At 38.9% G+C, this 27,260-nt stretch overlaps 1 protein-coding gene across 3 annotated transcripts in view; it reads right to left on the bottom strand.

The window, feature by feature from the left end:
• LOC306860630 (zinc finger and BTB domain-containing protein 46-like) overlaps positions 1-27,260 on the bottom strand; it is an 82,566-nt gene that overhangs the window by 16,853 nt on the left and 38,453 nt on the right. For all 3 annotated transcript variants that reach the window (XM_079402418.1, XM_079402419.1, XM_079402417.1), the window contains exon 3: positions 4,971-5,240. In XM_079402418.1, the coding sequence (XP_079258544.1) occupies positions 4,971-5,240 (270 nt within the window). The remainder of the gene's footprint in view (positions 1-4,970; positions 5,241-27,260) is intronic.

The following is a 27,260-nucleotide window of genomic DNA, read 5'->3' as shown; positions in this document are numbered from 1 at the left end:
TAAAGCAATGGTATTTAGTCAAGTAATGACGTTTTGTGGCATTACTTTACAATCACTTAATACAGGACTGAATGTGTTTATATACATTTCTCATCATGCATACATTTAATTTATTCATTTATTTTAAATTGTATTTATTTATGGCACAGGCAAATAGCTAGAAAAAAAAGAAGTGAGTTGTGAGAGCAATATTTACAAAGAAAAACAATGTAAATGAAAGCAACAATTGAAAGTTGTGAATCCATAATTAATGTTCTCATTAATTTTCACGCCATCACAGTTATATGTTCATGATAAATTGCTAGTCACTATTTCTAAATATCTTGATAAAATCTTTATATCAACTGATTAAGGATAAGAGATAAAGAAATACTACAACAAAATGTATTGTAAATATATGTGAGCATGTACTACAAGTCAAAATTTGGACACACCAACTCTTTTCCACATTAAAGAATAACAGTTATCAATCTATAAAATAACACAAATGGAAATATGTAATGACAAAAAAAAAAATAAATTGTCAGTAAATCACCCGCAGAAATTTCCACGCACATCAGAGCTGTTTCGGAATTGCGCTCTCGCACTAATTTGTCCTGTTTAGTCAAATTGGCCCTACGCATTTTTGTAAGGCAAATTCAGACAAGTATGTCCAAACTTTTAACTTAATTTAACTTGTAACTTGTGATCTTGCATCTACAAATATGAGTAAGGTCAAATTCAGTGTTACAGAATACAGTATTGATACTGTATATGTATATTCATAAATATAAACGTATTTTGTTCTCTATATATTATATGCATTCCAGCCCATGTGCAGTATTGTACAAGTTCTGTATTGTATTGTATTAAAGTGTTGTGATTGCATTATTGTTGTAATATTAACTGTGTATCATTTGATATTCACACTATGGTTTGGAATATACATTAAGAATGTACTGTAGATGCTTCTTTCTTTGGAACAACTCACTGATTGCTAGTAAGTGCAAATTTGTAGATCCGTACACATGAAACCACACACACACACACTCACTCACTTCCCCTGAGACTCCGGCAGTGGCGTTGAAGAGGACAGGTTGTCAGCCTGCTGTCAGTGTGTATAGATCAGTAGAGAAGACAGACACACACCTAAAGCAAATCACAACACCAAACCTGACCCAGGATCAGCCAATAACACACTATCTGGGTTAATCACAGCAGCCTGCAGGACGCAAGGGGACCCGCCGTGACCCGCTCGGCTCGATCAAATCAATTCCTTTCCCAGAGACTTCAACAAATCTACTTTGAAGTTTGGGAGAGGAGGGCGACTAGTGATCCATCAGAGCGGCACGGTGCGGTTTAACGAGTACTGTTTGTTTTAGAGGGGCGCAGATCCCCAAACTATCATCGGTTGATCGGTTACATATTAACGAGACCCTGTGTGTGTGTGTGCGCGCACACGTTTTTGTGACAAATGGGGACATAAATTTGTATAATGACACAGGTATGACAAAGGCATTACAAGGAGAAGGTGACTTATGAGGACATTGCCCCATGTCCCCACTTTTCAAAACGCTTATAAACCATACAGAGTGAGTTTTTTTTTTTTTTTTTGAGAAAGTAAAAATGTCTCCTGTGAGGGCTAAATTTAGGTGTAGGGCAACAGCACAGAAAGTTTGTACAGTATAAAAACCATTATGCCTATGGGATGTCCCCACTTTTCACAAAAACCGGGATTTTCTTGCAGGGATACTTCACCCAAACTTGAAAATGTCTCATTATTTAAAATTGATCCATATAACTTGTGCATTTTAGTGACCAAATTTGGTTTTGAACTCAGAAATCTGATTTCATTTAGACCAATTTAGTTAACTGGATTAAAGGGATAGTTCACCCAAAAATGAAAATTAAAGTAGTTATTTTTGTTTTCTTTGTATTCTTGTAGCTTCATAAAATGGTTAGAGTTGGACTCGTAATCTAAAGGTTGCGAGTTCGAGTCTCAGGTCTGGCAGGAATTGTAGGTGGGGTGAGTGAATATCCAGCGCTCTCTCCACCCTCAATACCACGACTTGAGCAAGGCACCGAACCCCCAACTGCTCCCCGGGCACCGTAGTATAAATGGCTGCCCACTGCTCAAGGTGTGTGTTCACGGTGTGTGTGTGTTCACTGCTGTGTGTGTGTTCACTGTTGTGTGTGTGCACGTTGGATGGGTTAAATGCAGAGCACAAATTCTGAGTATGGGTCACCATACTTGGCCGTATGTCACTTTCACCTCACTATTTTAATGATTTAATGGCCTTGAAAGTGTCAGTTGCGTTGCTGTCAGGGTCAGAAAGCTCTCGGATTTTATAAAAAAATATCTTAATTTGTGTTTTGAAGATGAACTAAGGTTTTACGGGTTTGGAACGACATGAGGTTGAGTTATTAATGACAGAATTTTCATATTTGGGTGAACTATCAAATAGATTCTGCGAGATTTGACTCAAAAAAAAAAAAAATTGTTCATGAATCAAGCATTGCTACTTTTCTCATGAATGTACCAAGATTAGCTAAAACAGATGTCAAGATGTTTAGTGAACACTGCAAAAAATTTAGTTTCCCACGCAATGCTACCAAATGACTTCAGAAGACTTGGAATATATACAAACACACAATGTGGTTCGTATGAACCGTTTTTATTGTGCTCTGAATAATGTTGCTTTAGTTTACCTTTTTTTTCCTTCCATTTACTGAAGAAAGAAAGTCTCTCAGGTTTGGATGGTTGGTAAATTATGACAATATTCATTTTTAAACTATTTGTGAGTCATTTATCAAAGTTATTCCAAAGACATTTTTTTTTTTTATCTCTGTAAACTTTCCTCTGAAACAACTTAAATTTTTAGCTGATGTCACCAAGACCTCTTAACTGACACCCTCCCATTTAAAGTCCACTTTTTACAATCCAATCAATTCACAAAGGACAAAATCCTTGAACATCCTGTATTACTCTGAAATATGTCATGCCACAATGGGTAAAATGGGTTGCGAATGGTGTTTCATGTTGACTTTAAACCGGAAGTAAAGATCACAGGAATATTCTGGCAGTGCTGGTGCAAGGCAGGATTCGTACATTAGCAAGATGATCAGATTAATGCTCCTCTACGTCGTCTTTTAGCTGCAGTTTGAGAGACAAAAGCTCCTGTGGCATGAGTGACAGCCACTGTGTTTCATCCTCAAGAGTGGCCATTAAGACTTACTGTAGTTCAGCAAACACACACTCTTGAGCCTGCCCTAAGGGTTTTAAGAGCAGGAGTGGTTCAGAGTTGTCCTCCCTCTCCTATTCAGAAGACTGAACTTAGACAAAAGAGACAATTACCAAGCCAGGACAGAGGGAGAGAGAGAGGCAAGGAAAGGGAGAGAAGGAGACATAAACCCACAAAAGAATAAGCCACAAATAACATAACACACTCACAGAGCCACACATTCAATACTTTGACAAAGTGATTGAGTGTGGGCAAAAATTGGGTTTTGCGATCCCAAAGCTTTTATGAAATTCAGTGCCATTCATAAAAGCGAGGAGGACATAGTCTACCACAAAAACGTTACTACTCACACACACGTCAACAAAAGAACTTGTTGAAGGCATAAATATGTATGGACGCATCTAAATATGACAAACTGCAGTTTTCCCAGCTGAGTACATTCAGATTCAACACTGCCTTCTGTCTGCAGCCATTCAACACTATTTTACATCTAGAGTCATTAAGAGAAAACTGCAGTAACACAGCTGCAAACTTCACATTTTTCCCATTGTCCCATCATAAAAAAAAGATATTCATACACACACACATATGGAATTTTGTGTGTATGAGTGTGTATTATCAATGTTCTAAATATGCCATCATGCAATTTTGTTGATATATTCCTTGTGTGCCCAGTGTTGAATAACACATAATCAAAATACTTAATAATAACACCTAATAATTAATAAATAATAACACAAAAATATAAAATCATCTTGCATTGTAGTGTCTTAAAAAAGACCAAATTATAATATATATATATATATATATATATATATATATATATATATATATGATGCTCCTACAATGTCCTTTTCCTTAGTTTCAAAGTTTTCCTTTCCATCATTAATACATTTTAAAATATCTGCAAAACAGTTTTTCAGATGGACAATTTTAGAGCACAATTGCTGACTGGAACATGAAGGTCGAATACCACATGTAAGCTTTAAAGCTACAGTATGAAATGGCTGTTCATTTTTAACAGTCTAAAGTAAATCTAAAGTTGCTTTAAACCACTGAAATGAAATCATGACCTTGATTAAAACCAATTACAGGATCCATTTACATTTTAACCTATAACCTTTATGCAGAAAATGCATTCCTCACTCAAACACAGTCATCCACTCCAACATAGTCTCTAAGACACAGTCAACTAATAGGATTCCATCAGAGCCTATAGACGACACGGGTTCGTGTAAGTCAGCAGGATGCTATGTTACTCATAAAGACTTCACAGGGGCACAGAGGTTTACAAAGACATACAGAAACCTATAGGAGAGGTTTCAAGCATGCAATGGTAGCAAAAGATCCCAAAGCCTAAGAGTCCCTATTTAGGAAACTCCAAGGTTTGTGGAAGCATACAGTAACATGTTAAAGTGAGTCCTGAACAACTTAGTAACAGCACAGCCTTTATCATTCTAGCAGGACCACATACAAGTTCATATAGATCCTCTCGAAACATCGTTTATGTAGGAGACCTACAAACACAGCCCAGCGTACAAGTACCTAAAAGTCCCTACAGGACCCTATGGTTTATAGAGACTATAGGACAGTCTTTATGCACCCAGTGATAGCATGTAACACACAGCATAAATAATTCAAGTAGGAGCACATCTACGTCCCAGTGGGATTCTATCAGAACCTAAGACTCCCTATTGGACTCTATTGGAAACTCCATGAGCTAAAGCAGTGGACCACAGTGTGACTTACGAGAGAGAGAGTGTCCTCCCTTGGGCAGGTAGTCGAACAGAAGCTGGTTCTCCTCTCCGAGCATCTCTGCCCCCAGAGACAACAAGCTGTTCTTGCTCATGAGGGCGGCTCGCAGGTTGGCCACCGAGCCCCCTCTCTCCTGGGCCACGGCCTCATCCCGCTCCCCGGACAGAAACCCGCCGTCCCCCGCTGCGGCCTCCTCCTGCTTTACCAGGAGGTCCATGCGCTCGCCACGGCTGTCGGAAATGTTGGGTTCCGTCACTTCTGCACCTGTGAGGAAAGAGAGGAATGTTAATGAATTCTCAAAGACACAAATACACACACATTAGAAGATGGGAATTTGTCAGTTAACTCATGAGAACAGGTTCAGGCCCAGAGCAGAGCCTTTTCATGTGTGTTTTATGTCTACTAGGGCAATATGGCCTAAGAAAAAAATACCAGATTTTTTCACAAAAAAAATCAGATTTATGATTTAAATAGATTTTTTTTCCCCTACTTAAAATCAACCTGCAGATGACAAAAAACATTGTTAAAAAACAATTAAGCATTAAATATCAGTGACTGTAGGTTTTTTTGGGCGGGATGATGATGAATGATTTGCAGATCCTGAGCACCACTGACAAGCATCTGATCTTGTATAATGTGTAGTAAGTATTGCCGCTCCATAGTATAAACAGAGCGGTGCGATCGCGAATCTCGAAAGTAAAAGTGAAACTAAAAAGCGATCGTGCAACCAAAAACAATTTCAATGCCAGAGAGAAAACCGATTTTCATTCAAACAAGTCGATGTAAACTACACATTCAAGTTAAAAGATAAAATAAATTTATCGCCCAGCCCTAATGTCTACAAATGTGTAAATTCTTATTTTCCAATTAATTGACCCTTCGCAAAGACCCACATCGGTGAAAAATACATTGTGGAGCAAAGAGGAAACTTGACAACGCACAAACAGACAAGACAGAGCAGGTTAATTTACATATGAAACCAAGTCTGAACTTTCAAATTTTGGCATTTTTTTAAAAGAAATTCAAACTATAAATTCCGTTCTATGGCTCTTTATTGTGTCGTGACAGATCGCTGTAGCGCCTCAGTTTAAACACGTGAACCGATAATCTCTTCCTTTTCACTTGTTATAGCGTGACATAAACATGAATGAACATCAGAATGTATCAAATGTGGAAAGATGTCAATATACACCATTTTATATGCAATATATACAATATACAAGTTCAAATCCACTGATGTCAATCTACTCTCCTGTCTTGTTTGTTTTTCGGATAAAAATGGCAGATTCGGTGTTATGATTGGTCAGATCACCTGTCAGTCAATCTCCCAGTGAAGGGTCAATTGGGTCCTTTATTTGAACAATCCTTTTTTTAAATCCTAAGATTGATCTTGTGACTTGACTAAATGAAGCTTATGACCAGGTTATTTTAATGAATAGTTCAAAGAGATGAATTACCATTTTTGAATCAGTCTGAAATACTGCTCTCTATAATTTAAATAACATTAGCAGAAAACATATGGACATTAAAGTCAAACATGAAATGCAAAATTAATTTATTTTCTAAATGCATGTTATTAATCTTTTTGTGAATGTTTAAGTTTGGCAAATAGGCTTGTGTAAAAATATCAATATTTTACAAATAACTTGGACCTTTATTTGAACAATTCTTCGTAAAATCACTAAAAAGATCTTGTGACTTGACTAAATGAAGATGAAAGATTACTAGATGAAATACCATTTTTGAATAAGTCTGAATCACTGCTCTGTATAATTTTCAACATTTCCAGGAAAAAAAAATACTGCATGCTCTTTATGCAAGCAAAAATGGACATTAAAGTCAGCATGAAATGGGAATTCATTTATTTTCTAAATGCAAGTTATTTATCTTTTTGCGAACGAATCATCCATGCCTTTAAAAAAAGTATCAATCTTCTGGTGGAAGACTCTTCTTTCTGGTGTTGCATTCCAGACTTCTCTAGTCATTTCATCCACAGAAAAACCAGCGCCTTTCTTACAATTGGCTGCAGCCTCACAATCAAGAACCAATGCAGAGAACTAAGTTCAGCGCACTCTTTTTTATTTCGATAATCAGATTCACTCTGATTTTTATTGCTACATTGAAGCTACTATAAGTCCCTCCTCCAAATACATTGCAATGTTAAACTTGAAATATCCCCAAATGAATCAGAATAAAATACTAAGAACTAAACTGTATTCCAGCCTGAATAAAAAACAAAACTTATAAACAAACCATCAAACAAAGAAAACTATTTCATCCCTGCTGTTCAAACTTTTTAAACATAGGGTAAAAAAGCAAAGTGAATCTTTACTTCCCTATTCATTACTACTGTCAAATAATGTAACATAGAGGGGGGCTGCCAAAACACACACACATACACACTTCTCCTGTCAAAGACAAGGACGACTGCTTGGATGTAAGAAGTCCAAACTGTAAGAAAAACAGTAAAAAAAAGTGGCAAGACACAAAACAAAAACAACAACAAAAAAATGATTTACCAGGAGAGAGCCAGAGAGGCTTGTTTAGACTAAACTGACAGCCTAAAGGAGAAGAGCTTTTCAAAACAGCTGTCAGTGAAGCTCAGATCACTGGAAGCCTCAAAGCGGCATGAACGACAGCCCAGCCGGCAAACCGCTTCAGTCATGACACCACAAGACCCGCCCACAACCTGCCATACTTCACACCACTTAATTACACCTTACATTAGGACAGCATGCTTGCAGAAAATACACATTTACACTCTCTTGCGCACACACACACACACACACAGAACTATCTCGGAAGCGTGTATTGTGTTTACACAGTATTCTCTGGGGTCTGGATGAACAGACAGAGAAATGGAGACAGTGTGAAGGGATGAAACATAATGAGTGTTATAAACCCCCTCCCTCAACACACACACACACACACGCTGTAACTTCATCTGAGGGCCTCCCAATGACAAGCACGGCAACTTCATCAACTTTGAGTTTTAGAGGAGGATTCGGCTCATTTCCAGAGAGAGAGAGAGATAGAGACGGGGTGTGTGTGTGTTTGTGTGTGTGTGTGAGAGAGAGAGAGAGAGAGAGACGCTCATGAAGCACTGACCCCATAAAGATCTTATCTTCTCTTCTGGTGTCCACAGTCTGGAGTTCACAAGAAGGTCACTCATGAAGAACCGAGTCTCCATCATTCAAACCTACTCTGGTTACTGTAACATTTGCATTAACAAGTAAAGCTGGTTTTAATATTTTATTGTTGGAAAATAAGTGCTGTTTAAGCAGATGCTGTAGTTTCCAATATTTACCTTAGCGGTCTTGCCAAGCAAGACTTTTGATAGCATGAAGGTCGATGATAAATAAAATGTGTTCAATTGAGTGTTCAAGATAAATAAAAGAAAGAATAAAAAATGAAAAAAAAAATATATATATATTTGAAATATAATGGTGCTGAGTTCTTAGAAATGTTTGTATTTGTGTTGTATATACTATTTTCAACAACGGTTTTGATTTAAGTGGAAAAACTGTCATGTGTAACCATCAAGTAAACAGAAATAACATTTTCCTCACATCTTGAATATATGTGAGTAGGTAAAAAATATATTTTATGAATGTAATGAATTTATAAATATACAAAGTTTGTGATGGGGTTTGAACCGTAATGACATTTACATCCTAAACGTACCTTGTCATGTTATAAGAAGTTCAAAAAGGACTTATTGACACAATCTTGAGGGTCTCTGTCTTTTTTTTTTTTTAAATATTAATAAGCAGTGAAGCAGTTTCTTAATATATTTTAAGAAATAATAATAAATGGCAAATTACTTCAGGTTTTCATTTCAAGAATTTGATTCCTTTAATGAGTTTTTTTCCCATTATGATATCAGTTAAATCACCCTGACATTTTCGAATCTAAATTATTTTTAAATTAAAATTAAATGCATGTTAATTATAAAACCATACAGCCTGATCCACTTTAGAGTTTATTCTGACCAAGAACCACCCATTTAGACAGGAACTGGTCTGATCTGACCAACAAGTAAGGCAACCAACCACAATTTGTTTTGTTTTAAATGTTATTTAAGGGTGAGTTTATCTAACATATCAATGTTACCATCCCTAGTTGATAAATTGGAGAGGAAAAGAGTCTTGAAATTATTGCACGTGTTGGTCCACGACCGACTTTATGGAATATCTATTTAACTTGCCACTATGCAAAAACTTGAATATCTAGCTCAACCATATGAAACCACTAACCTGGCAAACTTTGTGACTTGCAAACATGACTTTGTCTCATAGTGGACTTGTGCTCTCTGACTCACAGAAGTTACATAGCAACCAGACAATCAGATTGGACCTGGCAATGTGGCAGTCATTTCAGAATACCACTATGCTGCAAGTCCATAGAGAGAGCATGCCTTATTCTCACTGTCCGGGGTGCCGAAAGAAGTCATTGTGAAACAGAATAAGAGGGAGGATGTGGAAGATGTAGAAATGAGAGAGGAAGTAGAAATGTGGAGGTGAGAGAGAAACAGAGGGAGATGTCCGCCACTAAAAACAAGATGATTTCAACATGAATTTATCATTTCTAAATTTAAATTTGTTTAATGCATAATTTATGTAAATGTTTTCATTCATGGATTCTGTGTAGCTGTAATTCTTTCTTTAAGAAATGTTGAATGTGTGTTCATGAATATCTGTCTGCCTGTGTGTAGCTCAATTGCCACAGGGGAATATTCCACTAAAACCAGCGGATTAAACGCAATTCAGAGAGGTGTGTGTAAATCTGTGAGAGGAGAAGTGTGTAAATGGCTGCAGCCACCGTACAACTGACCCTCGCTGTCCCAGAGCTTTAGAAACAATCATAAAATCAGCCAAAGAGTGTGTATGTGTGTGTGTGTGTGTGTGCAAGAGTTTGAGTGTGTAAATGTGACAACATAAAAAAAAAAAACAATAAATCAAATAATTTTGGACCTGTGGCTTAGTGGTTAACATGTATGGTCTGGACACATTGAGCCTTGGTGCTCAGGTGGGAAATGTGGATTTGAATAGTCAAATGAAACTGCCCACTCAAACAATGCCCATCTTGCAGTCAGGTTAAAAAAAATTAATACTTACTGAGCGCTATACACACTTAGCAAGTAATAAAATGAATTTGGCTAGGTAACTTTATTAGGAACTGCAAGATATGCAAGGCTGAAATTGCAATAATAAAAGTCTAGTTGTAGATGGGAAAGAAATATTGTTGACAAGTGAGCAGAAAAGTGAAAAAAAGTACAAGCAGGAGAAAGAAATGAGCAGAGTGGACAGGTCACACACACACACACACACACTGATGTGCACAAACACACACAGGCAGAGTTAATTAAGTTGGGGGAGTGGGGAGACGGGAAGCGGGAATTCATTAGATAAGTTCACCCTTCATCTGTGGGCCGGGGCCACAGGAGCCAATCAATAAAATGGATCCGCTGCTCCAAGACCTGACGCCCACAGTGAAGAGAGGAGCAAATCGCCCCTTTGACCCCGATTTCTCCCCCTACACACTTGCCCTGACCTCTCGCCCAACACATTACAGCCAACACAATACTGATGCATTCCGTTATTTTAAACACCGCGTATTCTACTCCGTCGTGCTCTATAATATCTCACCGGTCATTACGTCCCACTCAACACGAGATACAGGAGGGATCGTTCCCAGAGCCGTTATGAGCCCGCTGTGATACACATCTAAATGTACAAACACACTCTACACTAATGCGTGAGGAAACCGAAACAGCCTAAAGAAAACGCAGGGGTCTGAGTACGAGTTTTCAAGATGATACAGTCTCATATACAGGCATCAACAGGCAATTCAGGCACAGAAGGTTTACAAATACATATAGAAACCTATAGGAGAGTCTTGCTGTTCCAGCAGGAGCACATGCAGCATGAGCAGAGCCAGTTCTGATTCATCTGGTACCATTAGCCAAAGCTGGGAAGATATGCAGGGTCATAAACATGATAACAGAAAAAAACATTAAAAAGTACCAGCTTAGCATGTGTAAAGTGCACAAACTGCCAAACAAGTACAAAGGTGAATTTTTAAAAAAGTATCTCCAAAGCAGGGGGTTTCAAAAGGGCCCGGGGACCTCCAGGGGGGTCCAAGAGGGATCAAGGGGATCAGTGAAACTGATTGAAAAATTCATTGAAATGAATTTAATATATTCATCTTCAAATGTATAATTTAAATACACATTTAGGGCAGTCGTGGCCTAATGGATAGAGAGTTGGACTTGTAACCCAAAGGTCGTGGGTTCAAGTCTCAGGTCTTGCAGGGATTGTAGGTGGGGGGAGTGAATAACCAACACTCTCTCCATCCTCAATACCACGACTGAGGTGAGACCCTTGAGCAAGGCACCAAACCACCAACTGCTCTCCGGGCGCCGCAGCATTGACTGACCACTGCTCCGGGTGTGTGTTCACTACTGTGTGTACGCTTGGATGGGTTAAATGCAGAGCACAAATTTCCAGTATGGGTCACCATACATGGCCACACACCTTTTCCCTTTCTCTAAATGTAATATTGGTATCACATGGAAATATTATAGTTCAAAAGTTTTTATTTTTATTTTTATTAAAGTGTCTTATGCTCACCAAGGCTGGATTTATTTGATTAATATGTGTTTTCTATTTAAATATTTTAAATATAATTCATTCCCCTGATATCAAAGCTGAATTTTCAGCAACCATTACTCTAGTCTTCAGTATATTGTTTGCGTCTTTCTTTCTTTCTTAAGTGTTTTTATACTTTAGTCAGAAAATGCCTACAGTAGTTAAGGACAATTGCACATGCAAGTGTTGAATGTTGAATACACGTGCGGCTGGTAAAAACACTGGGCTTTTGCATGTTTGATTTAAATGATTCAAGATAAATACTCTACTTCATCACAACTCTTTTCCTTCTCAATATTCTGAAGTTGCCAGTTTTACTTCTTGAGAATCCGTTTCAAGTGATTCAGTGCATGAGAGAAACATGAACTGAGTTTTACTAACCCGTTTGGCCAATTCATGGAAAAGAAACACCCCAAAAGAGTGACTCATTTAGCCTAATCAGGCATCACTTATTCTGATTCTAAACAGAAAAACTAATAGGTTTACAGACACTCACTGTATAAAAAGCCTGTAAAGGCTGGAATACACTAATTTTAAAAACTGAACAGGTTTTAAAACACAATAGGAATCATACACTTGCCGACTTTGTAAATGGTTAGAGAGAAAAACTGGACATCATACAAATAAACGACTGAGGGTCACACACTACCAGACTTTCAAGTTGTTCCAAAACAACAAACTCTAGAATAGGATGACAAATGAAAGCAATAAGTATTCTAAAATCATGTTTGATATCCTCCGACTGGATGGACTGAAATTCTGAAGGTAAAAAATCTGTGCCTATTATACACTACGTGATTTCTGTGAAATCTGTCAACTTCAGCTGCCCAATTTTGCAGACTGACTTTCAGCACCTAGCATCGACTCTTCTAGATGGCAAATCGGTGCAAAAATCTTTGCCAAGAGCCTTAAGAGAGCCTTCAGGCATTCACTGATGGCACTAGCTATTCACTATATACTACACAGCATGACATACTATATTTGAAATACTATTTCATTCAATGCACATCATTTGAAATGCATTTACTAACATTGTCGTTATTATGTCCCACTCGAGACGTGCGTCGGGATACAGGAGGCATTGTTATGGATTTGTTTTAGATAGCAGCTTAAGTGAATGAGAAACGCTTGTGGAATCTTTGTTCACGTGTGTAATCCGAAAGCTTTAATGGGCACTGATTGAAGTGTTGTGTCACACCGAGTGAGATTACAGTGGGAATAATGGCACGTATTGTCCCCCGTTCCCCTCATAAGAGAACGGCTGAATCAGTTTGATTCTTTCTTGCAAAGGGGATCTCAGTTTAATGTGGTTGCCATGGCAGCCAGGCACTCTTGGCTTCAATATTTATGCTAAATAAAACACCCTTTTAAGAGTAGACACAAATAGGCGGACCCACGGTGTTGGCTTTGTGTCCGCGCATGATTGTGTGTGCGTCTGCGCGTGGGCGTCCGCTGGTTCGAACGTATCTGTTTATTGTGCGCTAGAACGTAAACTCTCGGCATGAGAAAATATGCATTCAGGAACACGAACGAGCACACGCGTAGTGGCTAATGTAAGACCTTGTGGTGCGGCATTGAATGTGGGCTTCGTCTCTGAAAGAGCTTTTTGTGAGCGTGGAGAGTGTGTGATCTGTACGTGTTAATGGTTATTGGAGGGGATGGGGTTGGGCGAATGTCTATTAAAGCACAATAAACGAGAGAATAACACAGAAAGGCAGAGAAAAAAGGGTCAGCTGACAGGGTTTGACCCCGTGACCCTCTGTTCCAGCTGCTGTGGTGATTACGACCCTCCCCGGCTGAAACTCAACACTGTCTTTTGTTTCAGCCGGTTTCGAGGTGTCCCTGGACGCTCTCCCATCTCGCACAGAGATCAGGTTTATGCACACACAGCGTGGAGTTTGTTTCTGTTCAGTGATAAGACACACAGAAAGCTGTTTAAGCTGTCGTGTTTAACTCTTATCTACTACATCGTCAAATCAGACACACTCATTAGCCACGATAAACAGCCCCTCGGGACAGCGAACGCACATGTATGTAAACATACACATGCCACTCATGTGTCCGCCGGGCTTATGGGTAGGGAGGGGAAGGCCAGGCCTGCTTCCTCAGCGTGGTTGGAGTTTGAAAGGGTAAAAAGTAATTTCCAAGGAATGGAGGGAGGGAGGCACTAAAAAAGCCGAAGAATTCAGAGGCAATTTAAAAGCAGTGTGGGAGAGGGGGATGAGAGGAAAAAAAAAAACAAAGAAAGAGGAGGCATGATGGAAAGTAAAAGAGAGGTTGTTATTTTTCTCTCTATCTCTTTCTCTTGCTGTTGTTTTTTAGGGACTAGTCGGGACACAACCTCCAAGGAAAGAGATAGATAGATAGATAGATAGATAGATAGATAGATAGATAGATAGATAGATAGATAGATAGATAGATAGATAGATAGATAGATAGATAGATAGATAGAGGAAGAATAAATCAAACAAACCCTGAAGGCTAGAAAGGAGGGAGAACGACGAGGAGAAGTGTGGGTAATGATGGAGGGGGGAGTTGAGTGGGCGACGGAGAGGACGAGAGGGTGAGCGTAAGCAGGGGTGGAGGTGGAGAGGGGGAGTGGAGGATTGCAGGGCTCAAGGTAATCTGGGGAGTTAATGCAGCTTAGCAAAGCAGAGAGAGAGAGGGAGCACAAAGTGGCAGACAGTGCGAGCGACAGAAAGAGAGAGGGCGTAAGAGACAGAGAAAGACAGACAGAGAGAGAAAGGGAGGGCCGGAGAGAGTGGGAGAGAGGAGATCTTGGGGAAAATGGAATGCTGGGTGGAGAGGGGAAGCAAACACGCAGGGCTTTGTGCTAAAAGCACGACTCTGGGGAGGGTGCGACCGACGCTAAATCCAGAGCACAGGCCAGAAATCAGGGTTTAAAGAGCAGGCAACAGGACCGGCCCTTTTTAGATGTTCAAACACACGAACACAAGGTTTGAAATGACCCTTGTGGTGAATTGTTCTGAATAGTTCTTACCGATTGCTCTATTAGAAATGCATCACTGGATGTTGTCATTGTTGTGTGACCTACTAGTGTCAGCTGTGTCAATTCACTGCCATTCACAAATACTCTCCCACAGCCTTATGGGACAGTATCCACAGAATACACACTTAAGAATCTCTACCTAAGCAGTAGTTCATCCAGGTACTTTTGGCCTACTGTATTATGAATACTGTGAATTTGGATATAATAAATCAGGCATATTCAGATGCAGATGCATATTCAGTGTTTTTTAACAAATTGGTTGAGTGAATGACTCAATGATTCACTTGTAAAGACAGTCAATCACGTTAAATCACATGAGCAAGAGTGCTTTTGGTCTGAATATCAGCACAATCACAACCATGCTTTTTAATACTACAGTTAAATAGGAATATATTATTCAGTAACTTACTTTTAGAGTCAATATTGAGAGTTACTTTGTTATTTTTACACCGCCAAAGAAAAAGTACCAAGCAAAACCACCACAGAATTAACCTTTGCATCTTTGAGCAACATAGTCATGGTGTTTTTGATCAAACCAGTTCAGTAAATGACTCAATGATTCACTCATCAATGGTTCACTCATGAATCAGTGTTTTTGAATGAATCGGTTCAGTGAATGACTCACATATCCAAAATCGCATACTCTCTGAGTAGATACTTATTTTAATTTAGTAACTGCCCCACAATCACTAAAAGTATGTTCTGTATATGAAGAGTTTATTTGCAAAAACAGATTACTTTGTTTTTTGTTTTTTTTTCAAAAATCATGTTTTATTGTGTTAGCAGTATTTTTTTAACCTAATCAAAATAACACAACTGCAGTTTGATTGAGATTAATTGGAATGCACAATGAAAAAATATGATTTTTAAAAATAGTTAAAAATGGAGTTATGTTTTTTTTTTTTTAAATGAACTCTCCATATGTTCTATATATGTAAGAATGTGTATGGTATGAGTGTAATCAGGACATACTACATTCTTAAAGTTGTAACTGTCATGTGGCCTACTACCATCAGTTGTATCACTTCACTGCTACTCACAACTTTTCTGTGGCCTCATGTGATCGTAAAGTGCTCATCAGATGCAGACTTCAGAATCTTGTCAGAATTACTAGGTCATACAGGTACTTTTTGCCTACTGTTTTATGAATACTATGAAATTGGGCATGCTACTCATTTCAAATACTGTTTTTCGCCTACTATATAGTAGGGAAGTAGGAATATTCAGATCAATGTTTTTAAGCGAATTTGTTGAGTGAATGATTCAATGACTCACTTTTAAAGAAAGTCACTTGTTTTGTTCCCAAATAAAACAGTGTTTTTGCACAAATCAGTTTAATGAATGATTGACTCACTCATAAAGAGGTCTCCCACTGTTGTAAATTTGCAACCTGCAGAAATAGTCACTGCAAAATTCACTAATAAACACGCTGACAGTCTGTAACATGCAAACACAGAAAAGCAGAGCCATGCAAGCCATGCTCGTGTCCGGTGTAGACACGTGTATAGCTTTTTTTCTCCCTTGTATATTTGTGACAAACAACACAGGTCTTTCACAGCATCATATATGAGATGAGCCTCAGTCTCTCTGAAACTGCATAAAACATGAAGATGGATCATGATTTTTTTTCACCTAATATAAAAGGTAGCTTAATGGGAGGAATATTGCACAAACAGTATGTCACCACACTGAATAAACCTGATGATAAACCTGAGGAAAAATGTTATTAAAAGTCTTCTTTGATAAGCCTATGTCGCTAAGTCTCTTACATCAGTGAAAAGTCAGACTATCTTTCTTACAGTTCAATTATAGCCACGTATTATGTTGCAAATCCTTTTAAAGTTGCCAGCCAAATGGAGTTACTCCAATTTATTTACTCGCCAAAGGCAATTTTACTCACATTTGGCACTTAGAAACTGTTAATTTTGGACCTTGAACATACACATTACAAACATTTTTCATACAGAAAGTTTCCACAGCTGATAGATGCTGGAGTGTGTTGTACCTTTGAGGAATGTCTGCTGACAGACACTTTGAATGAAGTCAAATTACTGTAAATTTGACAGTAATGGAGACACGGCCTGGCAGTGCATTTCTGTCCAGGCAATTCCCAAGTTTGATTGTGGCTTTAGTCATTTCCCAACCTAATTTTTTCCCCCAGTAGTTTCCCATTATCTCATCTGTCCAAAAAAAGTGGCAAAGAACCCATAAATAAAAAAATTGGACGCGATCATAAAAGCAATGAAGCTGACTGAACCTGTTTATACCTGGTATTAACATCTGTTCTGGGCGAAATGTTAACGGATTCTGGTCATGCCCTACTTTTTTTTTTTTCATTCAGTATCCTAACTCTGAAACATGTAAAATTACACAAGTAAAACAGACTACAAATGACAACTTCTGACTTTAATAATATGTGTAAACTGGGCCTACATGTGTATGTGTCCCGTCCCACGTTTACTGTATTTCTGACTCATCATGAACTGTATCAAGCTTGGCTGTATGGCCGTATCCTTGGTAACTTCTGTCTTGGGTGAAGAAGAACACAGGAGCCAGAAGAATAAGCTCAGAGAGTGACTGAGTGAGAATTAAGACTTAAAGTGATCTGTACAGACGTAAAGATCTGCCATAAGAGTATAGACAGACTCCAGGTATGAGGCCAAATGGAAAGCCAGAGGAGAAATGAGCAGGAGAGAGACACCAAGTCTTCAGGTAGATAAGACAATCAGATAGAGTACTTAATGTCAGATTATCTGACACTCGATACGATTCCAAAAAAAAAAAAAACTCAAACCTCGTCATCAGCAGTGTCAACTGGGTCAAAAGCCACTCAATGTTTTAATAAAACCATTAGAAATTATTATATTGAATGATCATTCATGCACAAATTCCCAGTTCCTCAGGTAATTCTGCAGCTGTCAAAACACGCCATACAACTTTAACTCCATGTGACCGACATGCAGTCTGCAGCTCCACATGGTCAGTGGAGCTCCATGGCAACAGGATCTCAGACGGTTCTACATTTCAACTCGACACAGTGGAAGTGAACGCGAGAGCCAACAATTTATAATGAGAGATGATGGGACTGCACGTGATCTTGAAATCTTAAAGGGGTCATGAACTGAGAAACCCAAATTTCCTTGATCTTTTGACAAATAAGGTCATTGTACTATAAAAACATCCTGTAAGTTTCAGAACGCAAATCTTTCTCGTTAGTCTAAAAACAGCTTATATTGAAGCCAGTCTGCCAAATGACAGCGTCTGGAATGTACCAGTCTATGATATAATTGTGTGAGTAAACACCTCCTCAGCAAAAGAAGATCAACGGCTGCTTCTACATCACTGCCTGTTTAGCCCTGCCCACCGATTTATGCATGTTCTGTAAATAACAAGAGGCAAACGCAGGTCTACGAAGAAACTAAACGATAAAGGTGCTCCGAATATAACAAGTGCCATGTTGTGGAAAAACAGTCTTTGCATTGCCTTCCTTCTGATCCCAACGTTAGGAAAGAGTGAATTAACTTTATTTTTAATGAAGACCCAGAAGAACTCAGTAAGAATCAGTAAGAACTCGGTCCTTTGTTCACTTCAATTTACTGCGGATTCATTTATAAACAAGGCACAATTCAATACGGGATTTTCAGAAAGATTAAAACTAAAAGATGATGCTGTGCCGACTATATTGGATCTGAAAGTAATGTCGCAATACAAGTGTGAGTAGCCTAACTGTTTTCATTATACGGTGAAAAACTGTATTGGACATTACATGTAATTTTATGGTAGTATACCGTTTTTGGAAGTGAAAAAGAACATATAATTTACAGTGAATAACCATTTTCGCTCTTTTCCTTCGGTTTAAAATAGCTTGTAAAAGCTCTGTGCGCGATTTACTTTCACTTTCAAATTAGTGGCAATTCGGCGTCAAGCAGTTGTTTGTTTTTAATTCGTTTGAGTTTTCCCTCTTTTCCTCCCTATCCTTCCGTTTAAAATAGCTTGTAAAAGCTCTGTACGCATTTTACTTTCACTTTCAAATTAGAGGCAATTCGGCGTCAAGCAGTTGGGTTTTAGATGCTTGAGTTTTCACTCCTTCCCTCAGCTTTTATATAGCTTGTAAAAGCACCGTGCACATTTTGCGGCAATTCTGCATCAAAATACAAAATATACAACAAATACAACAACAAAATACAACATAAAACTTATAAAACAAAACGAATAAAAATACACCAAGATTCAAGATTTTTATTTGTCACATACACAATTATAAAGAGTATAACCAGCAGTGAAATGTAAGTCAGGTCCGCTCCAAGGACAGTGCAATTATATAGAATACAAATATTAAGAAAAAGAAAAGTAGAAAAAATAAAAGAATAAAATAAAATAAAAGATAAAAAATATAAATATAAATGTGCAGGTCAGTATGTTGTTGGCTTAAATAGTAATAAAGAGGAATGTGCAAAAAGAATGTGCAAAAAAGTTGTACAGGGTCTTTAAATAGCAGCAATATGAGGTAGATAAAAATTATAAATAACTTACTGATATAGTGATATTTACATGGAGTCAAGTGAAGTTATGACACAGAGTTAGAGTTTAGGAGCCTGATGGCCTGGGGGAAGAAGCTCCTTCTAAGTCTCTCAGTTTTTGCCATCAGGCTACGGAAGCGCTTGCCAGATGGAAGCAAAGTGAATAGACGGTTACCAGGGTGATTTGAGTCCTTGATGATTTTGACAGCTCTATTTTTGCAGCGTTTGAGGTAGATGTCCTGCAGAGAGGGGAGAGCAGACCCTGAGATGCGCTCAGCTAAGCGCACAACTCTCTGTAGTGCTTTGCAGTCCTGATTGGAGCTGTTTCCATACCTCACTGAGATGCACCATGCTATATGCCTAATATAAAATAACAAATAACTTACGAAAATCAGTAAAGACTGAGGAACAAATAATTATAAAATGTAGAAGGTTTATTAGCAAAACGAACGTTTGGAGATCGAGACATGGACTGCATACACCTTGATGTAAAATAATGGGGAAAAAAATCACAGTTTAAATAGGCTAAAATAAAAATCAGCAAATACTGTGGAACCAAATAAATGAGAAACAAATGTTAAAAAAAACTTCCAATATCACCTTAAGATAAATGGTAGGTCAACAGGCTTTTCAAAATCCCAAATATTTTAAAACAGGCGCTTTTACATTTCGTTTTGAAACTCTTCTGCCATCGTCTTGTCTGTCTCACCTCACTCTTCTTGTCAGTCACCTCGGCTCACTCTCCTCACGTGATAAATGAAATCTGATCTGTGATGCGCGACTGTTGTTCCTTCGGTGCGCTGCTTTGAGCTGCCGCGTTCGGTTTTAATTGTAGTGTCTGTTCTCTAACTGAACTAAAGGATTTTTATTACTATTAAAAAAATCTAAATAACGGTGAGAGACGGTGTCACGGTGGGAAAGTGACGTAACCGGTGTTGCGGCTTAACACCGGTATCACCACCAACACAGCAAGCCTACTGTGCACTTACCTATATATATGGTAATATTTAAAAGCTGCTTGTGATAGGCTTTGGTTCATCATGTGACTTTCTCATCACCACCTGCTTTTGGTGGTTATCAGTGTATTACAAAAGTACAAAACAGATTTCAATACTTCTATAGGTTGATATATTAACATTAAATCAGTTAATGAAATTATGGTATCTAACTGTAAATTTAAGTTATAACTGTGAAACCTAAAACGTTTTGATACAAAAATCTTGATAACATTATAAGGGACCTCAGAGAACAGGTAATCCTGCCACTTTCAAAAAACGTCATACAACCTCACGCAAAATGTGCGCATCAGCCACGCATAGTCACCGGAGCTCCATGGCAACAACATCTCATGTAGATGTTCTACATATCAAGACAGTTCTTCAATAAGCAGAAGCGTTCATTAGTACAATGAGAGACACAGGATAGTGTGTGATCTGCTGGAATCTTAATATAACTCTGTACAAGGTTACCGTGACTGACGCACCGATCTAAAATGGAACAATAAAGAGGTTTTCAGGAGGGGCAAGAGTGGGAAAGAGAAAAGAGAGGGGAAGAAAGTGAAACGGAAGTGTCTTATTCCCTCTCGCCAGAGGAGAGTTGGGTCGTTGAAATTAATTGCTTGTGATCAAATCAGCAGAATCATGCCCTCCTCTAGAGTATGACGGACGGAAAGTTAGAGAATCGGGGTCTTATTTAAGCTAGCTGACGTGTCACTTCCTCTTCCACTTCTGGTGGGGGCCACAGAGCTGGCCCCGTTGACATGTGGGTAATATGCCACACAGTTTTACACACTCTCTCTGTGAAGCCTCATCAGAACGCATCAGAGCTAATGACAGAGCGCGACTGGGGCATGAGCGGAGAGAACTGAGCTAGAAAGAAGGGATGAGTGAAAATGTATGACAATAGCTCTGTTCCAATCTATTGAGCTGCTGTGCTGTCAGCTCTCTACAAGGCAACTGTTAGGGCTGCATGATTTTGGGGGGAAAATATAACTTTGATTGCAATTTAAAATAAAAAATTGTGGAAAAAACTAATAAAATAAAATGCTTGTTTGTAGGGCTGCACAATTTGGCAAAACATTTTATGATTATACATCAATATTATATTATATTATATTATATTGTATTGTATTGTATTAATGATTATTATTACCAAACAAATGTATCGTAATATTTACTGTTAGGGCAGTCGTGGCCTAATGGATAGAGAGTTGGACTTGTAACCTGAAGGTTGTGGGTTCGAGTCTCAGGTCCGGCAGGGATTGTTGGTGGGGGAGTGAATAACCAACACTCTCTCCACCCTCAATACCACGACTGAGGTGAGACCCTTGAGCAAGGCACCGAACCTCCAAATGCTCCCCGGGCGTCGCAGCATTGGCTGCCCACTGCCCGTGTGTATGTTCACTACTGTGTGTGCACTTTGTGGTTTAAATGTAGAGCACAAATTCTGAGTATGGGTCACCATACTTGGCCACACACCACTTCCCTTTCCCCTAAATAACATTTTATTTTTATATAGGCCTATTTAGACCAAGATATACATTATGTATATAGATGCATTTATATCTTAATTTTCAGACCATCAAGTTTTTATTTTAGCTCAAAACCACAGGAAGCCCTTAAAGCATCTTGGTGCTTCTCATTACAAGTATAAGCGACCCAAACTCAGAGCAGTTGCGGAGATGAGTTTGTGAGAAGCAGCATTTACTATTACTCAAGTCGCTCTGAGACATATTTGAGGATTCATGTCTATCCTTAAAGGAATAATTCACCCCAAAATAAAAATTTTGTCATCATTTACCATCATGTCATTCCAAACCTGTATGAGTTTCTTATGTTGAACACAAAAGAAGATATTTTGAAGAACCAAACTGTTGTTGCGCCCCATTGATTTCCATAGTAGGGAAAGAAATACTATGGAAGTCAATGGGGACCATCAACTGTTTGACTATTAGCATTCTTCAAAATATCTTCTTTTATGTTCATCATAAGAAAGAAATTCATACAGGGTTGGAACGACATGAGGGTGAGTAAATGATGACAAAATTTTAATTTGTGGGTCAATTATCCTTTAAAAGCCTTATTTTCATTTTCATTCAAGTTCAATTAAGTATGGCATCTATCCTGAATTATTACCCATAAATACCACTAGACTTTAATATTAGCAAGCTGCTAAGTTAACAATATGATAAAATAAATCTATAACCATAAGACAAACAGCACACACAAATACTGTGTAAAATAGCCAATTGCTTAAATATTTATAATCATTTCTACTGTCAACTTTATCTGCCATCTTGGATTTTTTGAGTTTTTCCCCTTCTCCCAATTTAAAGTCAGTGACTAACTTCTGGAGCAGGCTTTGTTTTGGGTGTGTGCCTCTGATGCTTTAAAATAGCCAAATACGAAGGCTAACTAGATTTTGGTATATAGGAAAAAAAGAGAAAGACAGTATAAAGGAGATGGAAAGACATAGAGGGAGCGCAGGGGACCAGAGGTTAGAAAGAAGATGAGGGAGAGAAGCGGTTAAGATGAGGAAAATAGCAAATGAAGGAAAGAGACATAATTGACCTCATAGTTGTAATTCCTCAGAAGAGAAGGAATGGAGGCTGGAAGTGGTGGAAAAATAGAGGGATAGAGAGGATGGATTTGGAGCGAGAGGGGGAAAGAAATGGACTGTTTGGGAGGACAGTAACGGCCGCTTCCTCATGCGGTCTCAGGAATGCAGGACGGGTGGATCTGAGTGTGTGTGTGTGTGTGTGTTTTTGCCTGATAGAGCAGACAGGAATCCCTAACCCCCACAGACTCTGGAGCCAGTTATCAGAGAGAAAGGGGCCGGGGTGTCCCAACTTTATCTCTCTTTCTCTCCTACTTTCCTCCTTGCTTTTTTTCCCACTTCTTTCTTTTCACATCCTCCTCCTTCTGCCCTTTTTCTCCATAATTGTGCCAACAGAAAAAAAAGAAAACAAGGAGGATGCGGGGTAAAAGAATGAGGGTGAGCTAGAGGCAAGAGGACAAACCTTGAAGTGAGACTGCTTCAAGGTTGTGGTGAATTCTTTTACAAAGCTAAACACAGAATCGAGAGAGACTGTTTCTATAGTGCACTGCCCTCTGAAATACTCAATTCTGATTGGTCAGTCTTGGGATTCTACATGTTGTTGTAGAATGACACTGTAAAAAATGATTTAAACTCAAATAAGTAATTCATATCTATTCATTGGAAGTGCTCAATGCAACAAACACCCTAATTTTATTTTCTTTTAATTCCTTTGTATGAAATTGAATTTGTGTGAGTGCGTTTTTTTTTCATATTTACAAATATTGTGAGTTGATTGCTGTGAATCAAAAAAATTTAATTAAATAAATTAAAGCTGCAATACAGATGATTTTTAATTTTTTTTTTTACATCTAAACATTTATCAATTATTGAGAAAGTACTTAAAAAATTCATAATAAAGGGGAAGGGAAGTGGTGTGTGGCCAAGTATGGTGACCCATATGCGGAATTAGTGCTCTGCATTTAACCCATCCAAGTGCACACACAGTAGTGAACATACACCCGAAGCAGTGGTCAGTCAATGCTGCGGCGCCTGGGGAGCAGTTGGGGGTTCGGTGCCTTGCTCAAGGGTCTCACCTCAGTCGTGGTATTGAGGGTGGAGAGAGTGTTGGTTATTCCCTCCCCCCCACCTACAATCCCTAAATAAATATAAATAAAAAGTTTGTACATAAAAGAGAAGTTTCAGGCTATTACAGCCCATGTACAGTTACGGGCTCAAAAGGCATTATTTATGGATATTTCACTTTTTATTTTTAATATTGCATTAGTTTTGATGTCATTAGCGACACATACACCTGTAACCACAGTTACACCATTAAGCTTAAAACAATCATATTCATCTGCACTAAAAATCAACTCATGTAATTACCAAAATACTGTTTCTCCACCAGTAACAATGTTAATGGTATGTACCACTGTTTTACACCTCAACCCCTAGAGAGCCAAATCTTCCATCTTGCAGTGTTGAAGAAATATTTTCAACTATGTTCTTAACACTAGATCTTCAACCTGTTAAAAAAAGACTGCAATTGAGTAACATACTCAGTTACTCAATGTCACTGTACAGATAAGGTGCTTGTGAGAGTTGTCCTCAGCTCCCCCGGCCTGGCTCCAGCACTGTTTTGGTGGAAAGGGGTGTGTTTGTGTGTGCGCAGCTCCTGTCGTGAGGTCCTGATTGTTTGGAGCCGAGCTGGTGATGAGCCCAGACCCTCCATACTGATCGCCTCAGGGGAAGGACGGTGACACCTCTCTCACCTCACACAATACCTCTGAGAGAGAAAGGGGGGATGGGGGGGGGGGGGCAATCTGCCGACTTCCTGCCATTTTCTCCGAAAAGGGAGCCTTTAACTTCACACTTAGCTTAGTTGGTCCAAAAAATCCACTTCGGTACAAGAGTATTCACAAAGAAAACCACAATGCTGCTTTTACTGTGTGCCTGAGTTTGAATGTGTGCGTGTGTGTGTGTGTATGTGTTGGTGGGCATGAAAGCCAGGGAATGCTTCTGATGGTGTGAAGCTCACGCCCAAAGATGCTGCATCTCTTCAAGGGCATTCCATCTCACACATACATACACACACACACACACACACACACACACACACACACACACGCAGTCGCTGCAGTCCATTATTTGAAAGAAAACAGAAGTGACACACTGAATTGATGGGGCACAATTGGAGACATGCAAGAGATTTGTATCCTCCATGCATTAATACTAACACCCCCTTCACACACACACACACACACACATGTTGGTTTTTGTGGTTTATGGGGACTCTCCATAGGCGTAATGGTTTTTATACTGAACAAACTGTGTGTGCTATTGCCCTACACCAACCCTACACCTAAACTTAGCCCTCACAGGAGACTTTGTGCATTTTTAGATAAAAAAAAAAACACCATTTAGTATGTTTTTTAAGCCTTTTGAATTACAGGGACATAGGCAGTGTCCTCATAAGCCACCTTTATATTGTAATACCTCTGTCATACCCATGTCATTATACAAATTTGTGTCCTCATAAACCACATAAACATGCACACACACACACACACATGCATTTACCTAGATATCTACACAAGGACATAATGTAAACTTCACCTGTGTTTAAAAAAGCAAACTGTAATGACTACAGATCTGTTTGCATTTCCATTAATCTTAGCAGCAATTGCTTGGCTGGTGCAGGAAGTACATCATTTGAAATCTGTCATCTTCATTTATGGGTCCTCAGTTCAGTTCTCTCAAGACAGAATTAAGTTGTAAATGTCATGTGACTAGTAATGTTTTTTCCTTTTAAACTACTATAAAGGAAAAAACATTTTTCCTAACCTATAATATAATTACATTTTTATGGTGCCTAAAAATTATTCAAGCAAATTTATGAAAAGCCACAAAAGTTCATTAATTACTTGTGTCGTTCCAAACCCCGTAAAACCTTCGGAACCTGTTCATCTTCGGAACACAAATTAAGATAGTTTTGATGAAATCCGAGAGCTTTCTAACCTTCCATAGACAGCAATGTAACTGAAATGTTCCCAGGCCAAAAAAGGTAGTGAGGACATCATTACAATAGTCCACGTGACATCAGTGGCTCAACCATAATTTCATGCTTCGAGAATTTTTTTTTGTGCACAAAGAAAACAAAAAGTATTCTCATAGCTTCATAAAATTACTGTTGAGCCACTATTGTCACATGAACTATTTTAACGATGCCCTTGCTACCTTTCTAGGCCTTGAACATGGTTCAAGTTGCAGTGTTGTCTATGCAAGGTCAGAAAGTTCTCGAATTTCATCAAAAATATCTTAATTTGTGTTACGAAGATGAATGAAGGTCTCACAGTTTTGGAACGACATGAGGGTGAGTAATTAATGACAGAATTTTCATTTTGGGTGAACTATCCCTTTAATAGAGAAAGCTCCTTCTAAATGAGACTTTTTGCAATTTTAATAATAACAGTAGTAGCAAAAAAAGTAATAATAATTTAATAATAAATATAATAAAAAACATACTGTATATGAACCATTTAACAGTTAAAGCACACCCATTTATTTAGGTTGTAGGGACAAATTTGTGTGACTAAATATAGCTGTTCCCCCTCCCACGCACATACTCCACTGCTGCATAATCACACCTGTTTCTACAGCACATATGACACGCATATAACACATCTTGCAACACATATCATCATCTTTAGCGCACATGCAGTTGTGGTGCTGTAGCTACAGTTATCAGCCATTGCCCACTTTCACATGCACACATAGGAATTTCCCCTTGCACCTTTTACACCCTCTCCCCTAAACCTTTCCTTATTTAGGAGTGAGGGAAAGCAGGGTGCAGCCACAGGGAGGAGGTGAGGGGAGGACAATGGGTGGAGGATCGAGAAGAGCTGGAGAGGGTGTGGGGTTGAAAGAATGAGTGTGTGTGTGTGAGGAAGGGAGATTTTGCCCTCCCACGCCGGTTGTGTGTGTGTCTGTGTAGCAGGGCCAATCCGACACACCCAGAGGGCAGCGAACCTCCACATCCTGCCCGGGGCGTCCGTTTGTCCAAACAGCTCACTTCTTCCTCTTCTCTCCTTTCTCTCTCTCTCTCTCTGCTCAAACTGGTCTGACTGGAGGGTAGAGAGCAGAAGAGGGTGGGGGTTTGTCTATAAAGAACAGAACCCCCCCCCGTAAAACCAGAAGAGGAAGAAAAAGCCGCGGAGTAAAATACAGCAGAAGAAAACAAACAGCAGGGCGTTGTCCTGCCCTGAATGGGGAAGTTTGACGGTTTGGTGGTGTTCTAACCCCTTTACACACTCTCAAACACACACACATGTACCTATTACCCTCTCCGTCCACAGCAGTGGAGCCTGGAGCTAGTGCTAGTGCACAGTCTCAACGAGACGAACAGTAAGGAGATCTGAACCTGTATACAATCAAAGACTTACTCAGAGTGTCTAAACACAGGACAAACAGAGATATATCCTGTCAGGCCTATAATCATGTCCCAGAATTCTCTCCTCTTTCTCTCCCTGTCTCTCAGTGATCAGTTTTGGCAGCTACCAACTAGAGT

This window comes from Barbus barbus (genome assembly GCF_936440315.1).
Source record: "Barbus barbus genome assembly, chromosome: 41".
Lineage (NCBI taxonomy): Eukaryota > Metazoa > Chordata > Actinopteri > Cypriniformes > Cyprinidae > Barbus > Barbus barbus.
Note: the sequence above shows the minus strand (reverse complement) of the source record. Positions and strands in the feature narration are given on the sequence as shown.